General features: G+C 42.3%; 1 protein-coding gene across 1 annotated transcript in view; it reads left to right on the forward strand.

The window, feature by feature from the left end:
• The window catches only part of THEMIS (thymocyte selection associated), a gene marked incomplete at both ends in the record, with an annotated part of 78,985 nt that overhangs the window by 20,910 nt on the left and 38,110 nt on the right, over positions 1 to 19,965 (forward strand). The window contains 2 exons of the mRNA XM_084261700.1: positions 4,359 to 4,817; positions 7,664 to 8,709. Coding sequence (XP_084117826.1) covers positions 4,359 to 4,817; positions 7,664 to 8,709 — 1,505 coding nt within the window. The remainder of the gene's footprint in view (positions 1 to 4,358; positions 4,818 to 7,663; positions 8,710 to 19,965) is intronic.

Genomic DNA, 19,965 nt, shown 5'->3' on the forward strand with positions numbered 1-19,965 from the left:
TTTGCACTACTAACAAGTTAGCAGAGACAGGTAATTTGCACAACACCTGAACTGTGTGCCAGCACAAATGATTTCTTATATTTCTTCTACAAAAATACTTCTGGGCTGTCCCTGTTCTTAGGAGGTCCCTGGCAGCGCTGATGCTCATTCCTACATGGGCCGACAGACTTGGAGCTGAGTCTGACTGCCCCTTTGATCCCTCAGCCTCTGTGGGCCATGAGGCAGGAGACCTGTCTGCGGCCATGCAGCATGTGCATGGAGGGACAGGGGCGAGGTGCTAAAAGGCTCATCTCGATGGGCGAGGATGGAGAGCTAGGAGAGATGGCCTTGCAGGCAGGATGGGGAGAGGAGGATGGAGCAGGAGGTAGCAGAGCAGGTGGTGGGGGAGAGGGAAAAGAGAAATAGCCATCAAGCCAGCTCCAGAGAAGCTGGAAACTGAGCATTTTTACCCTGAAGAACAGAAACTGGTAGTCTGAGACAGCAGGTCTTTCTGTTTCTGTTTTATTGTTGAAGGCTACTTGGTGCTGTACCAGATGAGCCTAACTAAAGCTAAACTAAAAAGTGTGGGGTTTTTTTTTTGGTTTTGGTTGGGTTTTTGGTTGGTTTTGTTTTTTTTTTTTTTCATTTTTCTGTGTGAAAAAGAAGAACAAAGATAATAAAAATGATACTCCTTTCCTTCAGGACTCTAATTATGGCTGAAGATGGGAAGCCTATAAAGCTACAGGGCAGTACACTTTATCACTCTATAAACAGTAAGACAGTTGCCTATACTGTTCTGTAAAAAGGTAGTAAAAATAACTTTCTATCCAAACATACTTTCCCATGGGACTAAATAGGTGATCCTTGGTCTGTGTTTTCTCTCCCATACCAGTGAAAACAATTTCATCAGATGCTCAACCTGGCTACCAATGTTTACATCAATGTCTGAAATATTTCTTGAAAATGATGGGAAATTCAGTTTGGGGCTTACTGATTATCACACTATGGCTAGGCAGGCAGCTCACCTAGTGAAATCCTCCTAGGTGGGGAGGATGCAGGCAGTGTGACAATGTTTATACTTTCCTATAGTAATTATGCATGTGCAGTTACTCTAGTTTCTATCTGTAATTTTCCCCCAAACTATTGGACATTAGAGCACTTTGGCTGCAGAACAGATTGCATTTAGAAAGTAGATCTACAGGAGCAATAGTGTCAGCTCTCAATGAACCAGCTGGACTTTTTTCCAGGTTTGCTTTTTCCATCTGCCTTTCCCCCCAGTAGTCCCCCATGCTCTCTTGGGAAAGTCTAAGCAAATTTGATTCAGTCATTTTACAATTTATGAAAAAGTATAAAAATATTTTTGTTTGACCTCAAAATGTCCAAACTTTAACATCTCAAACTTACCATATGTCTCCTACTCTGGAAATTTTCTTGCCATCTCTTTGGAAAACATTTGAGTTTGTTATTTGATGCATAATGATTTTAATAAGGTTCTGGATGGTTCCAGATAATGTTGTTTGGGTTTTGGGTTTTGCTTGTTTGTTTAAAAGTATATCATATCAAGGACAAGGTTTATGAGAAGAGTCCATGGCAGATTATGGTAGTTAGGTAGGGACTGCAGTCACTTTCACCCATCACACAAAAATACCTGTTTATATATTCTGCAGAGGGAGAAACATATGGAACTTTACATAATCATAAGCATAAACAGGTGGCTGTTAGATGCCTCTGCTTCACAGGTCTCATCAATACAGAAACTAAGTATTCAAGGCCACATGGCTCTGTAGTATTTGCTATACAAGCATTCTGTTACCAGAATTAAGAAAACCAGAGAGCGGGAGGTGGAGATTTTTCTGCTGATCAAGTCAGTCTTCCTGGGCCTGAGGGGATGATCGGTTGTCTGTTTTCTCATGAGATCTGGCAATTATGCTTCCATGTGAAACTTGCTTTCTGATCCAGGATGCTCATCAGTTTGTTGCTGAAATATTTGGCTTCTAAGTAGGTCTGTTGTCCCAGTAAAATCGGTAGATCCTGAGTCTACTGGCAAACTCACAGAAGAGGAGAATGTTTCTCATACCTGTACAATGAGAAATATTTTTATCTGGCAATGATTTTTCACATAGTTTATGGAGGCTTTTAAATGCATTTCTGGAGGTTTTCTAAGGGCAATACAAGTGCTCCTGTATCACAGATGGGTAAACATAGTTATTGCCTTTCGGGTACATCACGTGTACTTTGAATACACTTTTAATGAAGAATATTCCTATTTGCTTTCTCCCAGCACTGCCAAGAGATGATGCCCATCTTGTGCTTGCAAAGCATGACACTGGAACATTTGTTGGGGGAAGCTGTCTCTTCCACAATTTCAGTTTGTCACTGGTACCTTGTCACTTGTCTTGATCTGCAGACAGATCCATTAGAAATTAGGACTGGGGTAACTAACTTGCTTGTTAATAATTGAGGTTAAAATGGCTGTGAGAAATAGTGCAAATGCTAGTGAGAAAGAAAAGTGTGTTGGAGTTGCATTCTGCACTTGTGCAGGTACATTCATGGATGTGGCTTCCTTGCAGCCCAGAAAAAAAAGCCTGGAGGCTTTCCCACAGTGCTGCAGTGAGGACATATATGTAGAGGATATATTTGCACAAGGGTACTAATTTCACACAGGAAAAGCTATGTGTTGATACAGAACTGCTGAAAGCAGTTACCTAGGCACAACTAGTTACTATTTCTGCCCCAGATCAAATAGGCTAATACCTTTAGGCTGCTGCTAAGCCCTCAGATCTGTTAGTTCCCACAGTTACTAGTGGCCTCTTGGGATACCTAGAACCAAACATGCCTAATCTGGTGATAAATAAAGTTAAAAGCTATAAAACAGACATAATATTATTAACATCTCCTTTAACAAGAAGGCTACCAAAGCTACGCAGTGGAAGTAGCAGCTTTTGCTACAGGCAAGCCAGAATCACAGTGATTCTGTGGCCAAGAAATGGCTGCTGTGTTGGAGGGAATAGAGTCCTAAGAAGCCCCTGCTTCCATGCAGGCCCCTCCGTTGTGTTGGTTGGGGTCAGTAGTGGAAGTCAGTAAGTGAAAAATAATCAATTTGGGGGTTATTTTTAACTGAAGCACTCCTCTGATTTAATTTATTAAATGATGCCACAGTCAGGAGAGGTCTGGATAAGGGAGTAAGTGTTTTCCCAACATCCTGTTGGAACTAGCAGCATCCCACCTTGCAGAGACCCAGGGATTTGCTGGGTCATACTGCCCTTTTCTTACACTCTGGTTCCCACTATAAGGGAGTCGTGGCCAGTGTGGATCCAGTTCCCACGCTGAATGGCTGAGAGTAGTTGGATGGGACATTTAAACCCTTGTAGACATGGCAGAAACCACTCATGAGATGCAGAGCTGCCACGGAAGAGCTTGTCTGCTTTGTAACTGTAGCTGTAGCTACTAATTAACTTGTGGCCAGCGAATAAGCTCTATGTTCAGTTATGTTCACTCAGGAGTGAGCCTTAGTCAGTGCCTGTCCCAGGAAGCTGCAGTGTGATTCCATGGGGCAGCATTCACACTGCTGTGCCTGGGGAAGAAGGCAGCTGAGCCACACAGCTCTACTAAACCCCCCTGTTCAGCCCTCTAAACCGTCCACTGCCCCCTCCCCTGTGAAAACACTCATGCAAATATAGAAATGTACACATTTCTCTTGTGAGGTGAACTCCTAATGAGACAGCTCCAAGGGCCATGATTAACATGAAATAATAATGTCCCCAGGGGATAGAGAAGCTCAGGCACAGCTTCTGCCTTGCAGAACTTCAGCACTTTAATTGCCTTGCAATGGCCGGAGTGCTACAACACCCAGCTTTGCATTTCTCCATCTGGTGTTCTGAGCGACCAGATATGCTGAAATCAATTTCCTTTGCTCATTCTTTTTAATTTGTGACATATCTTTAAGCATACTTGACCTAGGAATCCCCACTCAGTGTGTGGAAGAATGTGTAGCACTGATACTTAGGAAGAAACTCATCTTGCATTTCACTGATCACATTAGTGTTGCTATTCCTCATACCATGTCTGCACTTATTTCTTAAAGGTAGGTTTCCAGACGAAATGGCTAAGAATTTAAGATGTTTTTCTTTTTTCTGTGGCAAAGACAATTTACCATGCAGGTAAGAGTGTTGGACATTGGAAATCAGACAGAGAGTAGAAAGGGCTAATTCCATGCAGTTGATATGATCTTTGTAGAGTCATATTTCTGGCAACCAAACTATTAGCTAAGAATTATTAGGTGTGCTTTGTTCTCCATTTTTATTGCATTCACAGTTTAAAATTTGGCATGGCTTGATTTGTCTATTTCTCTTTTTATAATGCAAGTTTTCTGTTATTAGGTCTTTATAAGGTTGTGGCAGACAAAACTCCGTATCTCAGCATTGAAGAAATTACAAGAAAAGTCTTTATTGGGCCAACAAGATTTGGCCATCCATGTTTCTACAGCCCCAAGGACATAAAATTGGCAAATTTCACTATCAAACACGGTGAGCAGATCATCTTCAACTCAGTGGAAGAGGTCAATGGAGCAATGGCTGTAAACTGTAATGTGATCAGAAATAACCAGTCTCATTCCTTTACGTTGCCCCTGTCACAAGAAGGGAAATTCTACGAATGTGAAGATGACCAGATATACACCTTAAAAGAGATTTCAGAATGGAAAATCCCTAAGTGCAGAAACCGGATTGTCAGACTTTCCAATACTTTACATATGTGGGACTCCTCTAATCCACTTCCTGAGAATTTTGATGGCTGCTTGGTTCTCACGCCTGTCTATGAAGTGCAGGCAGTAATGAAATGTAAGTAGGATGGGGAGTCAAAGTTGCATTGAACTTGGTACAGCAAAACATCCTTAAATGCACAAAATTTGCTTAAAATAGTAAGGAAAGATTCAGTTTGGTCAAGAGTTCCTGATCCATATTTGCCACTGATACTAGTTTCAAGATCAATAAAGATAAAAAATAATATTACCTTTTTTATCCCTTTATCAGCTCTTAATTCAGATAGTTACCTTGCATTTCTTTCTGTTGCCATTTTATTAATAGCTACTATTAAAGCATTGCTGCAAATACTATACATTGCATAGTGAAAAGGTAGAGCTTAGGAATTCTGTTAAATTCTGAGATTCCTTATGACTTAAGACTTTGGCCACTTGATCATTTTATGGCTGTCCAGGAGGCAGAAAAAGAATATAGACACACATGTTTTAACACACTCAACTACCATTTATTTTTAAGGATGAGGATGTTGCAAAAAGCACACCATATAATTTTTTTTTTCTATTGCAGAAACAAATATCAATGAAATATAAACAGAAAAGACTCCTGGACAATTTCCGAGATCTGTAGGTTTAGAGGAAACAGGGAGATAGTTGAAAAACAATGTCTTTAAAGGCTGTAATTTGTGCTATGAGTTTTTTTGTGTTTGGTTTGTCTGTTTTTGTTTAAATTGTCCATGGCACATTAACACTGGTCTAGTTGTTCCACCAAAACACTGAACCTGCTGGGCTCTGTTCTTTATCTACACCTTTAAACCTGTTAGTGAAATTACTCACAGGAACAGAATTAGAAGGTGTACAAGGGTATAAGCACACATCTTGTTGATGCACCCACCCTGTTAAAGTTTGTGGGACAGCAGCTTGGCTTTTGCAAAGATCTTGCTGACTGTCACCTTCACTAGCAGCAGACCAGTGAGCTCCACAGAAACGAAATCCAAAGAGAAATGTGTAATTAATGAGGGTATTAAGCAGGAAATCTTTTCATAGTTGAGGTTTCTCTGATGAATGATGTAAGTAAATGGATAAAAGATAAATAAAACTTGGCAGAGGCTGTTATCACGATATACTATAGCTGTTAACTGCTTATGAGATATTCAACTGTCTTTGCTATATGATGTAATGTGTGAGCTTGGAAAGAATACCTTCATGAGATAAAATACTTTGTTTCATACAACTCTAGCTAGATTCAGAAAACCACCCCATCTCCTGAAGCTGGCTTCATGTAGGTGTATTCCCATACCCACTTAGATATATGTGCAGGATCAATAAGAATTTAATGTTTCTAGAATGCTTTCAGAAGAGTCAGAAATGTTTGGTATTCACTTGTCTTCCAAACAGATATTTCCGTGAAAGTTATATTTATTGATTTCATTTCATGCCCATTTATGTTTTGCAGTGTGCTCAATATTTAGGAAGCATTAAATATGTCCTAAGTAACTATTTAATACAAACTTGAAAAGTAGGCTTTATGGAACATGATTAACTACATTCTCATGGACCATGAAAGATGGATTTTCCCCATTTTTAGAAGAACTATAAATAGGTACAAGATAAAGTATGAGAAATGCTATCCACAAGTCAAGAAAAAAGATTCCTGATAAGAGGGACAGCAGATTACATTTTCACAGGCTGTGGACAGGAATCCTCTATATTTATATCTCATTTTTAATAATGAACAAATGGTGCATGTGGAACTCCCCAAAATGCTCATAAAAAATTCCAGTTTCACTAGTCATTCCTCCTTCACTGACTTTCCCTTGTGGTGCTTAGGATGTTTATCACCTGAAGGCATCAATGTGACAGGAGAGTTGGTATAAATAGATCCAGAAACATCGTCATAAAAGTCTGCCATATAAAATACACCTGATACTGGCTTTTAAGCATAAAGTATTGGTATGTCCTGCTATAAGGAAGTGTGAATCCAGGATATACTATCCTTGTGTGCAGGTCTGTGCAGAGAAAGACTTATTGAAGAGAGTCATTAAATATTATTTGCTTGTTAAATTTTACTGCCCTGGTCAGTGATCTGTGGTGCCACTGATCTGGAGCCAAATTCTTAAACAAGCCTTAATTGCACAGTCAGCGTGATGCTTGGAAGTTTTGCATCCAAAATTTTGCAAGTTCAGTTGTGATAAAAGGGTTGTTGTTCCCTGTCAGACTGTTAAATGCAATGGCTCGGTTCTGGTAGTAAATAAAACCAGATGCTGCAGAAAACCGTGTGAGAGTTCCACAGAGGACCATTAGAGTAGAGATTTCTTCATTCATTAACAATAAACCTAGAGTTTGTTATACAAAGGTTTTGCCTTTATTAAAGAGTGCATTATTTTCTAATAATTATAGATGTTTTCAATATCCTTACAAATATCAAAATGTTTTATTTGTCCCTGATTGGCGACATCAACGTGATGTGTTAATGGGTTCGGATGGTATTTATTCATTAAAAATATTCCCCCATCCATTTCTTTGGAGAAACCATAAGTTACTACAAAATAAAAGAATAGAAATACATTTTGTACCCAAGGAAAAGAGTTTGATAAGATAAACAGCTGATTAAACTTAGAGATGCTGTGAGAAAGCTAGTGAAGTAGATTATTTCTTTCCCCTTGCCCTCTTCTTAAACTTTTATGTGCTTGCTCACATTCTCATCTCTTGTTCCTCTCTTCCTGTGTGAGGTCTCCTGCATATCTGATAGTCATATATCTCAAATTGAAACAGTTAGGCTTTGACTGGTCCTATTAATTGTGCGTGTTAACATAGGGAGATGCACACCTCAGGGAAGGTACTTTTAGTGTCTGGCCAACAGAACACGTGTATTTTGTCCAGTGTCTGTTTGAAAACAAAAATCAATGTAATTCTTTCTCTTTTCAGTTCGAAAGGACATAGTTCATATCCTCTCAGATCTCGATGTGGAGGTCAAGGATATAACAGACTCTTATGATATCAATTCTTTCCTTCACCCACTGTCTTTGGAAGATGTATTTGAGAGGACAAGCAAAGAATTTCCTATGGTTGCTGAGATAATGGAGGGACCTTCAGGAAGTCCAAAACCTTACAACTTCTTGCATACAGGGAAAGAGATTATCATCTACAAAAAGTACCAGGCAAGAAGAATCCTAGCCTCTGAGATGAGAAGTGATTCCCCCAAAAGACATTTTTTAATCCCTATGACCTATAAAGGAAAGTTCAAGCGAAGACCTCGGGAGTTCCCAACTGCCTATGACTTAGAGATCGCCAGGAGCGAAAAGGAACAGCTTCATGTTGTAGCAACTAAAGCCTTCGATTCCCCTCACAAAGAGCTCTTTTGTGTTTCAGTTGGAGACCAGTTCCTAGCCCAGCAACGTCAGACTAGTGAAGTTTTGTATGAGGAAAGACAGCAAGCCCTAGATGTTTTCGCTTGTGAACAAATACTGTGTGATACATATAAGAAAGTGCTCCTCCCCATGTACATGGAGGGTGGCTTTGTGGAAGTGATACATGACAAGAAGCAGTACCAGCTTTCTGAGATTTGCAAAGAATTCCGTTTGCCTTTCAATGTCAAAGTGTCTGTGAGGGACCTTTCTGTTGAGGAAGATGTCTTGGCTGCCGTGCCTGGTCTGCAGTTTGAAGAAGAAATCACAGACTCTTACTTGCTGATCAGCAGCACCAGCAGCCCAGCAGAGAGCTGGGAGATTCCTGTCTATCGCTTGAACATGTCGGTCCATTTGCTCAGCAAAGAAGTCCAGGCAGTTGTACCTCCCATGACTAGGACAATAGTGGAAGAGATCAGCGAGGAGCAGTACTACATGGTGCGGAGATACGAAAACCAAACCCTTCACCCACCACCCAGGCCTCCCAAAAAGCCAACAACACTCACACCAAAACCTGGCTTTGCAGGACCTAGGCAAGATGTGTCTGCTGCGCTACAGGCTCCAAAGGTAAGGCATCCCACCTTGTCCTTGCACCTCTTACAGCCATAGGTCATGTTCTGTCGGTTTTACACCCTCCACTCCACTGGTGTGTCCTTAAGGCGTGTACACAGATGGCTCTCAGCTCCCTGTAAGAGGCAAATTAGCCATTACAGACAACAATGGCTAAAATCTCCAGTGTGTGTTAATTGATCCATGAAAAACAACGGAACCATGCCGGCTCACAGCGGAAACCTTGGCCGTATCATTTTGCATGGATAATCCTTTAGCAGTGCAAAAGCGAAGGGAAAGACTTGCAGTGGCTGTATTTAAATCTTTGCTAAGTGGAAGCATATGTTTTCATGATGTTAAGATAATTTTGCTCAGCTGGAAATAGCAAAATTAAAGTCACAGAAAGTCAGGTTCTATAGATATTTTAGATTGCGTGTTTTCACACTTATCCAAGTGGCAAATAGATTTGGAATAAACAGGACAGTTGTTTTAGAATAGCACTTGATGTTAAGGACGAGGCAGCCCTTCTAGGACGATTTTCCTCATGGTTAACCTAAGGCAATGCTTTTGTTCATTAGTTTTTGGGTTTGGTCTGGCTGAGATGGGGTTAATTGTCTTCACAGCAGCTTGTAAGATACTGTGTATTGGATTTGGGACTGAAATAGCACTGATAACATGACATCATATTGACTGTTGCATAACAATGCACCTACAGTGTCAAGGCCTTCTCTATATCCCAGGCTGCCACCCCACACTCTACAAGTAGGCACAGGTGGGAGGGGACTCAGATGACCCCAACTGACCAAAGGAATATTCCATCACAATACAGTGTCTTGCTCAGCAATAAATCCCAGGGGGTGGTTGGTCTGAGAAGGCAGTCATAGCTCAGGAGGTTGGCCGGACATCAATCTGCTTGTGGGAAGTGGTGGGTGTCTGCCTTTGCATCACGGTCGTGTGGTTTGTTTCTGTTTCCTTCCCTTATTAAATTACCTTTATTTCAACCCACAGGTTTTCTTGCTTTTGCTTTTACTATTCTCTCTCTTGATGATATAATCATCCTGATGTCAGGGGGGACTGAGCAAGCAGCTGGGTGGGTGCTTAGCTGCTGGCTGGGGCCACCCCATCTCAATTTTCTTGGGCATATTAAAAGACTCAGAGAAAAGCACCTTGATGGACTTCAAGAGACAGACTGTACAGGAGGTATTTAACTTAGGCTGCAGTTGTTGTCATGTGTAAATACAAATTCCTTACAGAGGAAGAAGGAAAAACACTGGAAATACTTTCAGGCTTTTGCACTGTGGTTGTGCTGGACTTCAAATGCAATGGAATTATATTTTGGGGGGGCTTCAGCGAAAAGAGGGGTTTTTTTGTGTGTTCTTATCAAATTAAGGTCCAATTGTAGCCACTGTAGAAGAGGGGACCTTTATGAGTACCTCTCCTTGTAGGTGTTCCTCTCCTCAGTGCCAGTTCCACATGCAGGTTCACAGCTCCACCAAAGTCCTGGGAGATGTTTACAACAGACCATGGGAGTAAGTGGGTAAGGCAGGTCCCTCAGATAAGGGTGATGCAGCAAAACACTGCATTGCTATCTTCTATCTTTACCTGCACTACAGAAACTTCTTTTCTGTTAGTTTGTACAGTTGCTGCCATTTGTAGGAGCTTAAACAAGCCATCCTGTTAGGCTAGGGAGGATACACAAGAAACTGGTCCTTTGAGCTAACAGGCAAACTCTCAACCTGGTACTGGCTTGGCTTCCAGAGCTGAGTGAGAATTCCCTGAAGCTGTGTTTCTGGTAGACCTGTACCCTCGTCAGGAGGACTCAGGCCTCCTGCAGTTACTGATAGCTGCGTGTGGAGAGCAACAGGTAGATGCTGAGTCTAGACTAGACTCATGCAGAAGATAATATTCTCCCAAAGTAAGGAGATTGTAGTAAATTCAGGGGAGGAATGAGTTGAGGTTCCTTTGCACATTTATGTGAGTGAGAGTGACCTTAGACTGCAGCAGCCCAGACAAAGAAACACATGTAAGCAACCTGTCCCAGAGGATATCATTGTGTCACATGCTTGCTGTAAATAAATAATAAGTCACAGTCAGAATTCTTAGAGTTGTGCAGGCTGGAAAGGTGAAACAAGTAGAGATCCCTTATTCATAAGACCAAATGTCCTGAGCAGTAACATCACAGGTTTAAAGTTGCACAGAATGTATTATCTCTCCTGTCCCACTCATCCCTCTGAGAGGATGCAGGTTGCAGCAGAAAGGGTCTGCCTCAGCCTCTGCCAGCAGCAGCAGCAGCATACGGCATCTTCCTCCCCACGAATCAGGGATTTCTGAGAGATCAGAAAGCTGGAGATGGTGCCAAACTGATAAATGTCCCTCTCTGCGTATTTTGTGACTATGCATAGATTTATTTGCATAAATTACATCCTAGCGAGCCGAACTTAAGCCTGAGAAGGGGGCCTGGCAGCCTGGAATAAGCTTTAGTCCTTCATGAAATGCCATGCCTCTCCTGCAGGCAGCTCCCTGCCTGGTGTTTGGGGAGCTCTGGCTGCTGTCTGGAGGGGGGTGAATGGCTTCCTTGCCCACCAGTTGGGAAGCTCTGCTTGGCTTGGTGCTCCAGGATTAAATGCTGCTGCTGTGGGAGCCCACAGAGGACTAAGATCCAGCTGGTTTATGCCAATACCTGAGGATGCTCTGCAAGGGTGGGTCACCTCTAGCTACAGCTCGTGCTTTGATCGTCTCTTAGCTCACAGCAAGGCTGTGAGGGCAGAGAGGCTCCAGCTGTCTCTGCCTGCTGTTCCCTGACCTTGACAAGGCAACACTAGGGCCAGGAGTGGGACTACACAGTGTGTGTTTCCCTGTGTTTTCTGACATGTTAGTCACTGAATTGTATGAGATCAGCAGCCTGTATGGACCAGGACATCAGATGAGTGCAAGAACTGTCTCTGCTTGTGTGCAAGGTGCAATGCTGCAGACATGTGGATGTTTGCACACTTCAGCAAAGTCCAGAGGCAATGGATGAATTCTCAAACATAATATAGCTGCATTAACCAAGCACTCTGCCCAGTCTCTTCACAAGGCTAATTAAGTTGGCTTGGCTTCTGCTGACACAGCTTTCAGTTCCAGAGCCTGGGGATCTCTCCTCTCCCCTCCACAGTGCAGTGCAGACTTTCCCTTTTCCTCTCATCTCATCATTTTGTTTGGGTAAGAAACATCCAGACCACATATGTTTGCAATTCTGCATTGTTTAGTAATTGAATAAACAAAGACAAGCCCCAAGAAAATGTATGCAAACCAAGAAGGTAAAACAAAGCAGCATGCACAGAATGATGAGATTAACCTGATATTTCAGCTATCAGCTATCTGTCTAATAGCAGTATCAAGTACCAGGTATCTATGTAATAACCAGTATCACCTGTACCCATAAGTACCCCCAACTGAGGACAGTGATGACAAGAGCAATGATTGTAACCTTTGTCTAATGGTGGAACTTAGGATGCAGGCAGTCATTTGCAAGAAATCTACATTTTCCTCACTGGAATCATTGGAATAAAGTTCTCAGGGGGTTCTAACTGCCACGTTGAATTAAATAGATTAAGCCATTGGGTTTCTGATTTGCAAACTTAGCTAGACAATTAGAATGGCCTAATAAAAACTCTGGAAATTAATGCTACTGATTTGAGAATGGAGTACCTCACTATCTTGCCAAGTTATTCCTGGAGAGAAGTTCCCATGGGAGGAGCCAGTCAGGACCTCACTTTCTTGAAATGAAAATTCATTCAAAAAGAACAAGCCAGATGCACCTGTTCTTCCCACAGTTACAAGCACCACAGTGAATATAACAAACCAAGTTTTCACTTAGTAGCTCAAGAGTAAGTTTTCAAGTGGGACCCTGAACAGAAGAGGCTTGAAAACTGTTTCTTGAACTTTCCTTAGGCTTTTTATCTGCTACATACTGTTCCCTCCCCTTCAAGCCAATTCACACAGCAACTTTTCTAGCTTCCTTTTTGCTTATCAGTTCAATCAGTAAATATCCTACAGATTTAAGGAGGACTTAATATATGTCCCTCAAGGGCTTTGTTTTAAACTCAATCAAAGAAGATCCCATGACAGATATTGCTGAGTACATGTTAACACCAAGGCATGGAAGACCACAACTTAGTCCCATGACTGCTAATACCCTGCAGGCACTAAGTGCAGTGCTTAAGGAATTGAAAAAGGCAATATTTGGCTCCTGATAAACAGTAAGAGAGATCAGCTCCAGCCAATGCTATTTCCAGCAGGCTGCTCAGGCGTGTATCTAACCTGAGCAACAGGAGAATCCGTGAAATGCAAGCTTCAAGTTAGGATTTCTGCTAAATGCCTTTGTGAATGCAGAACTGAAGAAATCAGCCACAGTCAGTAATCTGTTCAGCTCTGGCAAGAAAGCTGAGAGAATCCCAGCTGGGGAAGCTGGAATTCAATAAAACAGTAAGTATCCAGGCATGATAGTTAATCGTCATTCTGTGTGAGGGTCCATTATCCTTCAAAAAGTCATTACAGAGTTACGATATCAGGAACTTTCTTGCTTTCTTGCTTTGTATTTCAAAATTAAAATGAAAGAAAAATTATCACTTCCATCTGGCTTTGCAGTTCTACAAACCGGACTGTGGAAATCTGCCATTAACATATTTATCACATCTGTCTTCACAGCAAAATGCAGACTTATCTGGAATTAAATTGATAAGACATAAGCTGCATTTTCCAGCAAATGAGTTTTCCTGCAACACCCTTCCTCCTAACTATTTCTTTTCTGCTTCCAGAGCATTTTCCACGTGTTTTAGGGCCTTCATAGAGAAGATTTAACACAAACATTTCTGCTGTGTAGCAAGAAACTAACTTCCCTAAATAGATACGCCCTAGAAAATGCACGTAGGACAGCCAGGAAGGAATAGGTAAGAACAAATACAGGAATTAATAATCTCTTGGCACTAGAAATGAGGGAGGAAAGTGTGGCTCATTAGCAGGTGCAAATGCATGAGTGTGGAACAGGGTTTCTCTCTGACAAGTGCAGCGTTGTGGCTGCTGTGGCTGCACTGTCCTCTCTTTTACTCCATCTCCACTGAAGAGGAGGTTTCCCTCTCCCTGGAGTCTCACCTTCCATTCTCTCTCTCACACTCCTTCACCACATCCCATGTGCTGTTTCTCCCTGTCACCTTCCAATAGCTTTGTAAGTCCCTAAAAATAGTGTGGGCTGGCTGAAAGCACAGCGCTCAAACCCACGATGTGTGAACACCCCACATTGTCACTGCGGCCAAAACCTTGAAGTCTCTCAAAATCCCATCCCTATGTGGTGAATCAGGCCCCAAATCCCCTCCACTTGTCTGTGCTGCAGCTCCTCTAAGCACTACCTCCACACTCTGTCTCGGGTTCCTTTTCCTTCTAAAACCCATCCTGTGCCACTTGTCCCTGATTTCACCCGGAACAAGAAGTCTTGGGTCCCCCAGCACCACATCTGCCACATACCCTTCAGCCTCTGCAACCTATAACACCTTGTTGTCCAGTCCTCTCTACTGCTTTCAGGCAGACTTGTCTTTCCCTCTTCCTTGTTTCTTCCCAACACTTCTCCCCTGCTTGCTCTTCTCCCATGCAGAGATCTGGACCAAGGCCACCAGCATTACTGAGTAGGGGCTGTATAGACATTGCAAATTACAGATGTGTTTTTGTCTCCTTCCCCAGCAGTACCTGTTCCAAACCTCAGCAGAACGTGGGTCTCCAGCTAGGTTTTTAGGAGCAAAACTGGAGCAGACTGTAGAAGCTGATTGGTGCCAATCTGTTGTAGTTTGACCCCATCCAGCAACTAAGCCCCACAGAGCTGCTTGCTCCCTCCCTCTCTGTGGGATGAGGGGGAGAGAATCAGAAGGATGAAAGTCAGAAAACTCATGGGTTGAGATAAAGATATTTTAATAGATAAAACAAAGCCATATGCACAAGGAACTGATTCAGCACTGCCCATGGGCAGGCAGGTGTTCAGCCATCTCCAGGAAAGCAGGGCTCCACCACATGCAGCAGTTACTTGGGAAGATAAACACCATCAATCTGAACATCCCCCCTGAACATTCCTTCTTTTTCCCCCAGAGCATGACATCACATGGTGTGGGACATCCTTTGGTCAGATGGGGTCAGATGCCCTGTGTCCCCTCCCAACTCCTTGTGCACCCCCAGCCTCCTCGCTGGCAGAGTGGGGTGAGGAGCAGTAAAGGCTTCAGCTCTGTGTCAGCACTGCTCAACAGTAACGAAAACACCTCTGTGTTGCCAACACTGTTTTCCACACAAATCTGAAATACAGTCTTATACCAGATACTATGAAGAAAATTAACTCTCCCTGGGCCAAAACCAGCAGAGAAGCCATTTGATTCTCTCCTGTGGGTTAGGCAGTCCCGGCTGAAGGGTTTTGAACTGCTCCTCTGTCGCAGAGATCCTTATAATTATGTCCATACCCAGGGACCATGATTATTTTCTGGGAATCCTGTATGCATCCTGACACCATGCTGGGTTGAAGCCTGCATGTGTGCCATCAAAACTCATGCCCTGAGTTTCTCTGCAAAGGAAACCAAGCAATGTTGGCAGGAGAAGCGCTCTGGTCTGGATGATGGGGAAGCAGCACTGCTGGATACTCTATGGACTCTGTGTGGACCAACAGGAAGGAGTTGGGGAAGCAGGAAACCCTAAAGCCCCTGCCAATGAATTATGGGATTTTCCCTGATATTCTCAGTATGGACAGCTAGCATTAAGACCTCTTTACCTTCTAAACAATACTAAAAGCTTACAATTTCCAGAGAGAAGCATCACGTCCATAGTAGGCACTTATTGTGGATTGATGTTACTCTCAAAACCAAAGTACAGCAGGGAAGATAGCAATGTGCCTGCCAGAAGGACAGGCAGTAGATAATTGCCTGAAAAACTAGCAGGGCAATCAGAGGTGTAAGTCTCATTGCAGAAAACCATTACTGCTACAGGAAATGCTGATATAGTACATGAAATTAAGGAAGGTACAGATGAACATTTGGATATGCTGACTGATGAAAATGCCAAATGGTTAAAAGCAAATTGCTTAATTTAGAGCTAAAAATTAATTCCTCCGAGAACAAAGAGAAAAGAAATAACAAAATAAAAAGGATGCCCAGAAGAAATAAAAAATTGAACCACATGAAAATATGGAACCCTCGATAAGAAGGAGGAAAATCCTGCACGGAGTGTTTCAGCCAACAGCCATTGGTGTCAGGAGGGGGAGGATTGTCTGGCATGTTTTTCTGTCTCTTGCAGAAAGTACATAACCTAACAAAGCACAAAATCACATAATTATGTGTAATTACAAAACAGGACCAAAAACAAGTAAAAAAAGAAATCTAGAATTCTACGAAGCACTTCAGCAGAAGAGCTCTCCAAAAATATAACTTGGGGCAGGGAGGAACTGAAATTTATTTTCTCACCTGGACTCCCAAGCAGCCTGGTTTCTCATGAGGCTCTTCTCCAGGCTGCACTCCATCCTTTGCCCTTCTCCTCATGGCAAGAAGGCTGGAAAATCGAGTCCATGGATAGCTATCTATTAAATGCCACTTCTCTGCAGCCTGTGTTTCAGTCTGTTCAGAAGTCACAGAAGAGTTTTCCAGTTTAAACTGCCTGGAGATGCTCTGTACTGCAATGAATTCCCATTGGGAAGCAAAGTCTCTGCACTCCTGCGATGCTCGCCTGCAGCTCCAGCAGCAACCTTCCCCGCAGCACCCCAGGCTCCATCAGAGCCAGCTGCTGAATCTCCAGGCAGCTGCCAGGCTCTCAGTCTCTGCTTAGATACCTTTAGGGACTTTTCTGGGCTCTGAGGGCCAGCTGGCATGAGGTGGCTGATGTCTCTGCTGGTAGCTCTTTTGGTCTTCAAATGTGTGGAGCTGCTTGTGAAGTACGTACTGGGAATGGGCCTTGGGGTGCTCCAAGTGCTTGATCATGCCTAGGAACTGTATGGGAAAGCGCCAGTTGGCCCAGGTTGAAACAGCCCATGGATGTGTACAAGCATTGTTTAATCAACTCCTGTTGATGTAGCCTCTGATAAAAAAGAAGAAAGAAAAAAGGATGCCCAGAGGAGTTGGTGAAGTGTTATATGTGGTCAGTGTAAAAGAAAGCACTGGCATTTCCATTTGCTTTCTGCCTCCTCTCATGAAATTCCAGCTTTTGCTGTGCTGTTAGAGTTGGGCATCCCAGAACTGAAAGCATCCCACAAGATTGGGATTATGCTTTGAAATATATTGCACCATGAAATAAAAAGGAGAGAGTTGCTGTCAGTGTGACAGCAGGGTCAAATCCCAGAGGATCTGTGGGCATGACTCACAATTTCCAGAGAGTTCTTGCAGTGAGGAATGGAGTGGTTATCAGGAAACAGAGTGCTGTGGGGAGACTCATCAAGTCCATTACAATTCGTAAGGACAGTCTGAGTCCTGGGCTTTCCCACTCTGCTTTTTGAACAGGCTAGTCCATAGACATGACATAAAAAAGCATGGTGAGAAAACAGTGAATAGTGACGTTTAGCAATTATTGTATGAGGGAGCTTTTAAAATCTGAAAAAGAATGTATTTAATATCTGTATTAAGAAAATTATTTTCCTTTATGGATAGAGATGTATAATTTACAGTGAACTTCGTCAAGGTATTTAACATCTTTATGTTCTTGTTCTACCTCAGGACATGAAATCATTTTATCTGTAAGCATTTTAAATGGCAATATGTTGTCATGTTGTGGTTCAGATTTTCTTCCCATGGGTTTCTTTTTCTTTTTAAAATAGAAAGTAGCAAGGGGGTTGAGGAGATACCCCTCCTAATACCCATAGTGCTACTGGACAATCTGAGCAAAGATCCCAGGCTTGCAATGACTGAAGACAGTTACTTGTATGAATGGTCCACCTGAACTACTGTGATGGAGTATCACTTGATAGGAGTCAGTGGAGAAAAAAAAAGGAAAAGAAAGAAGCTTCTTTGCTAGGTGGTGGCATGCCATGCACCACCCTGATGGACAACACGGTGGCTAGAGACCAGACTGTGCTGGACTCTAGATTAGATAAAGTTGAAATTTGATTAGTAAAACAGGATAAATCTACTCCCAAAACATAACTTTCTTTAAAACTTATTAAAGAGTCTTTAAAAGTAAGAAATATTTTGTGTGTGAAATGAAGAAACTGTCTGGAAGATGCTTTGCCAGATCCATCTGTTTTGCATGTGGGGTAGCTGCGTGCTCTGCAGCAGTGTCAGCGAGCAAAACAGTGGCTGAGCTTGCTTGTGGTTTTCTCTTATTTGTGCCAAGCAACTGAACTGCAGCTCTACAGGAAAACTCTGGCCACACAAGGAAAGGGAGCTCAGTAGGTCTGGTTTACATTCCCTCTTCCGTCACATGCTGCTTCGGGGACACCAGACAAATCGCATCAATATCATTGCCTCCAGACACATGAAGAAACTGCTGTGTGTGAAGAGAGAGAGTGGATTTACAGCTCATTAGTTACTTTATATGGATGCTTAAATCTCAGGTAAATGCAAGATACATTGCCTCACTTGCAGCAAGGGTCAGAGCTACCTCACATTTACTCTGGAAGGATAACCACACAGACAGTTGCCATGGAGTAGTTAATGAGCTGTAAATCCACGCTCATTTACTTGGTGGCAACTTGTTCATGTAGCTGTCTCTTCTGTCTATGAAATGGGACAGAATGCTTAATTTTCCCATCTTGGATATTTATAGAGACAAGGATCATCTTTGCACGTAGGCAGCATTTTGTGCATTGTGCAATAGGAGCAACAGTAACACCCTAAAAATAACAACAGTCAAGTTCCTGGACACTGGTGTGTTTTAACCTTGCTTAAAAGTTTTTAACTGAATGTTAATTTACAGAAGAGGTGCAAAAAAGCAGGTTACTCTTGTGTAAGACAGCTGGATTCTGAAGCGTGGATATTTGAAAGAGGAAGATGCAAAAAAAAGAAGAGAGGTGTGAACTTGCTCCATTTAACATTGCAAGGTGTTAACCCTGAGGCTCAGTAACAACTCTGTAAGCTTGATCTTGTGTTAGCCACTTCATAGTTTATTCTTACACTAGACATCTGTTCTTGTGTTGCCTTCTACACCTGCTGTGGTATATCCAGCGTCCTAGGCCTTGTCTTCACCTTGCAGCTTACAGAAGGTAACAGCTGCTTTCAAGACATGAAGGGTTATGGATGTAAACACAGATGCTTCTCAGAATGACTCCATAAATTTCCCCAGTTTGTGGGGCAAATGATAATATTAAACTGAAAGTTGCATGTTAAATGTTAGCTTGTGCAAGCATGCAAGGTGTCAGCAAGGGAAAGAAAATGAGAAGAGAGACCACTACAGTCTAGGTGATGAGTATTTTTTTACTGATAGATCACATTTGGATGAACAGTAGTGGGATGTAACTGCTGATGTGTAAATGAATGCTGGACTGAAAGGCCGTTTTTCGAAGCCAACCGTAGCATGCAGCGTTCACAGCCAAATCATTTATACCACTTGCAGTGATGGAGCAGCACCACCATTCAGATGGAAGAGTGGATGGAGGAGGTAGGCTGCAAAAGTGAAATTAAGAACTAGTGAAACACAAAAATGGGATATCCAGTTATCTTCTATCAAGCTGTGAACTGGGACAGGAAAGAAAGATTTTTGTAGGATGGAGGGAATTGCATTTTGCTATGCAAAAAGGGTTTTTTGAGAGGGAGGATTTTGCTTTTGAAATATCGTCTTTCAGCCTTGTGAATATCCTGATTCACACCTATCCTGCCTTCGTTGTCTCTCAGATAAAAAAGAAAAGTAGTGCAATATATTAAAAAAATAAATAATCTGCTCTGCTTGAACCACACACAATGATTTTGACACACATATATACACAGTGGTTAACATGAAATACCTGCTGGTTTTCTGCTGCTTTGCACCTTGCTGCACAGACAGGGACCACAGAGGGCTTGGTTTGCTTCTCACTTGTACTCCGTACCGCCAACATCTGATGACATGGTCACCCAGGATACTGACCTCCTACACTGCTGATATTCCCTTTCTGTTCTCATGGCTCAAGCAATAAGAACATGGATGCAAAAATACAGAAGCTTGGAGGAAGACAGAAACTAAGTCCTTAAACTGAAGGCTTAGATTTTGCATAGGGCTCCTCGCTAGTTTGCCTCTTCAGAAAACACAGAGGTAAAATCCTCTCGTGAAATATAGAGATCACTTCTGCCCACATGAACATCTGAATAT

Source organism: Gallinula chloropus (assembly GCF_964237585.1).
Source record: "Gallinula chloropus genome assembly, chromosome: 3".
Classification (NCBI taxonomy): Eukaryota; Metazoa; Chordata; class Aves; order Gruiformes; family Rallidae; genus Gallinula; species Gallinula chloropus.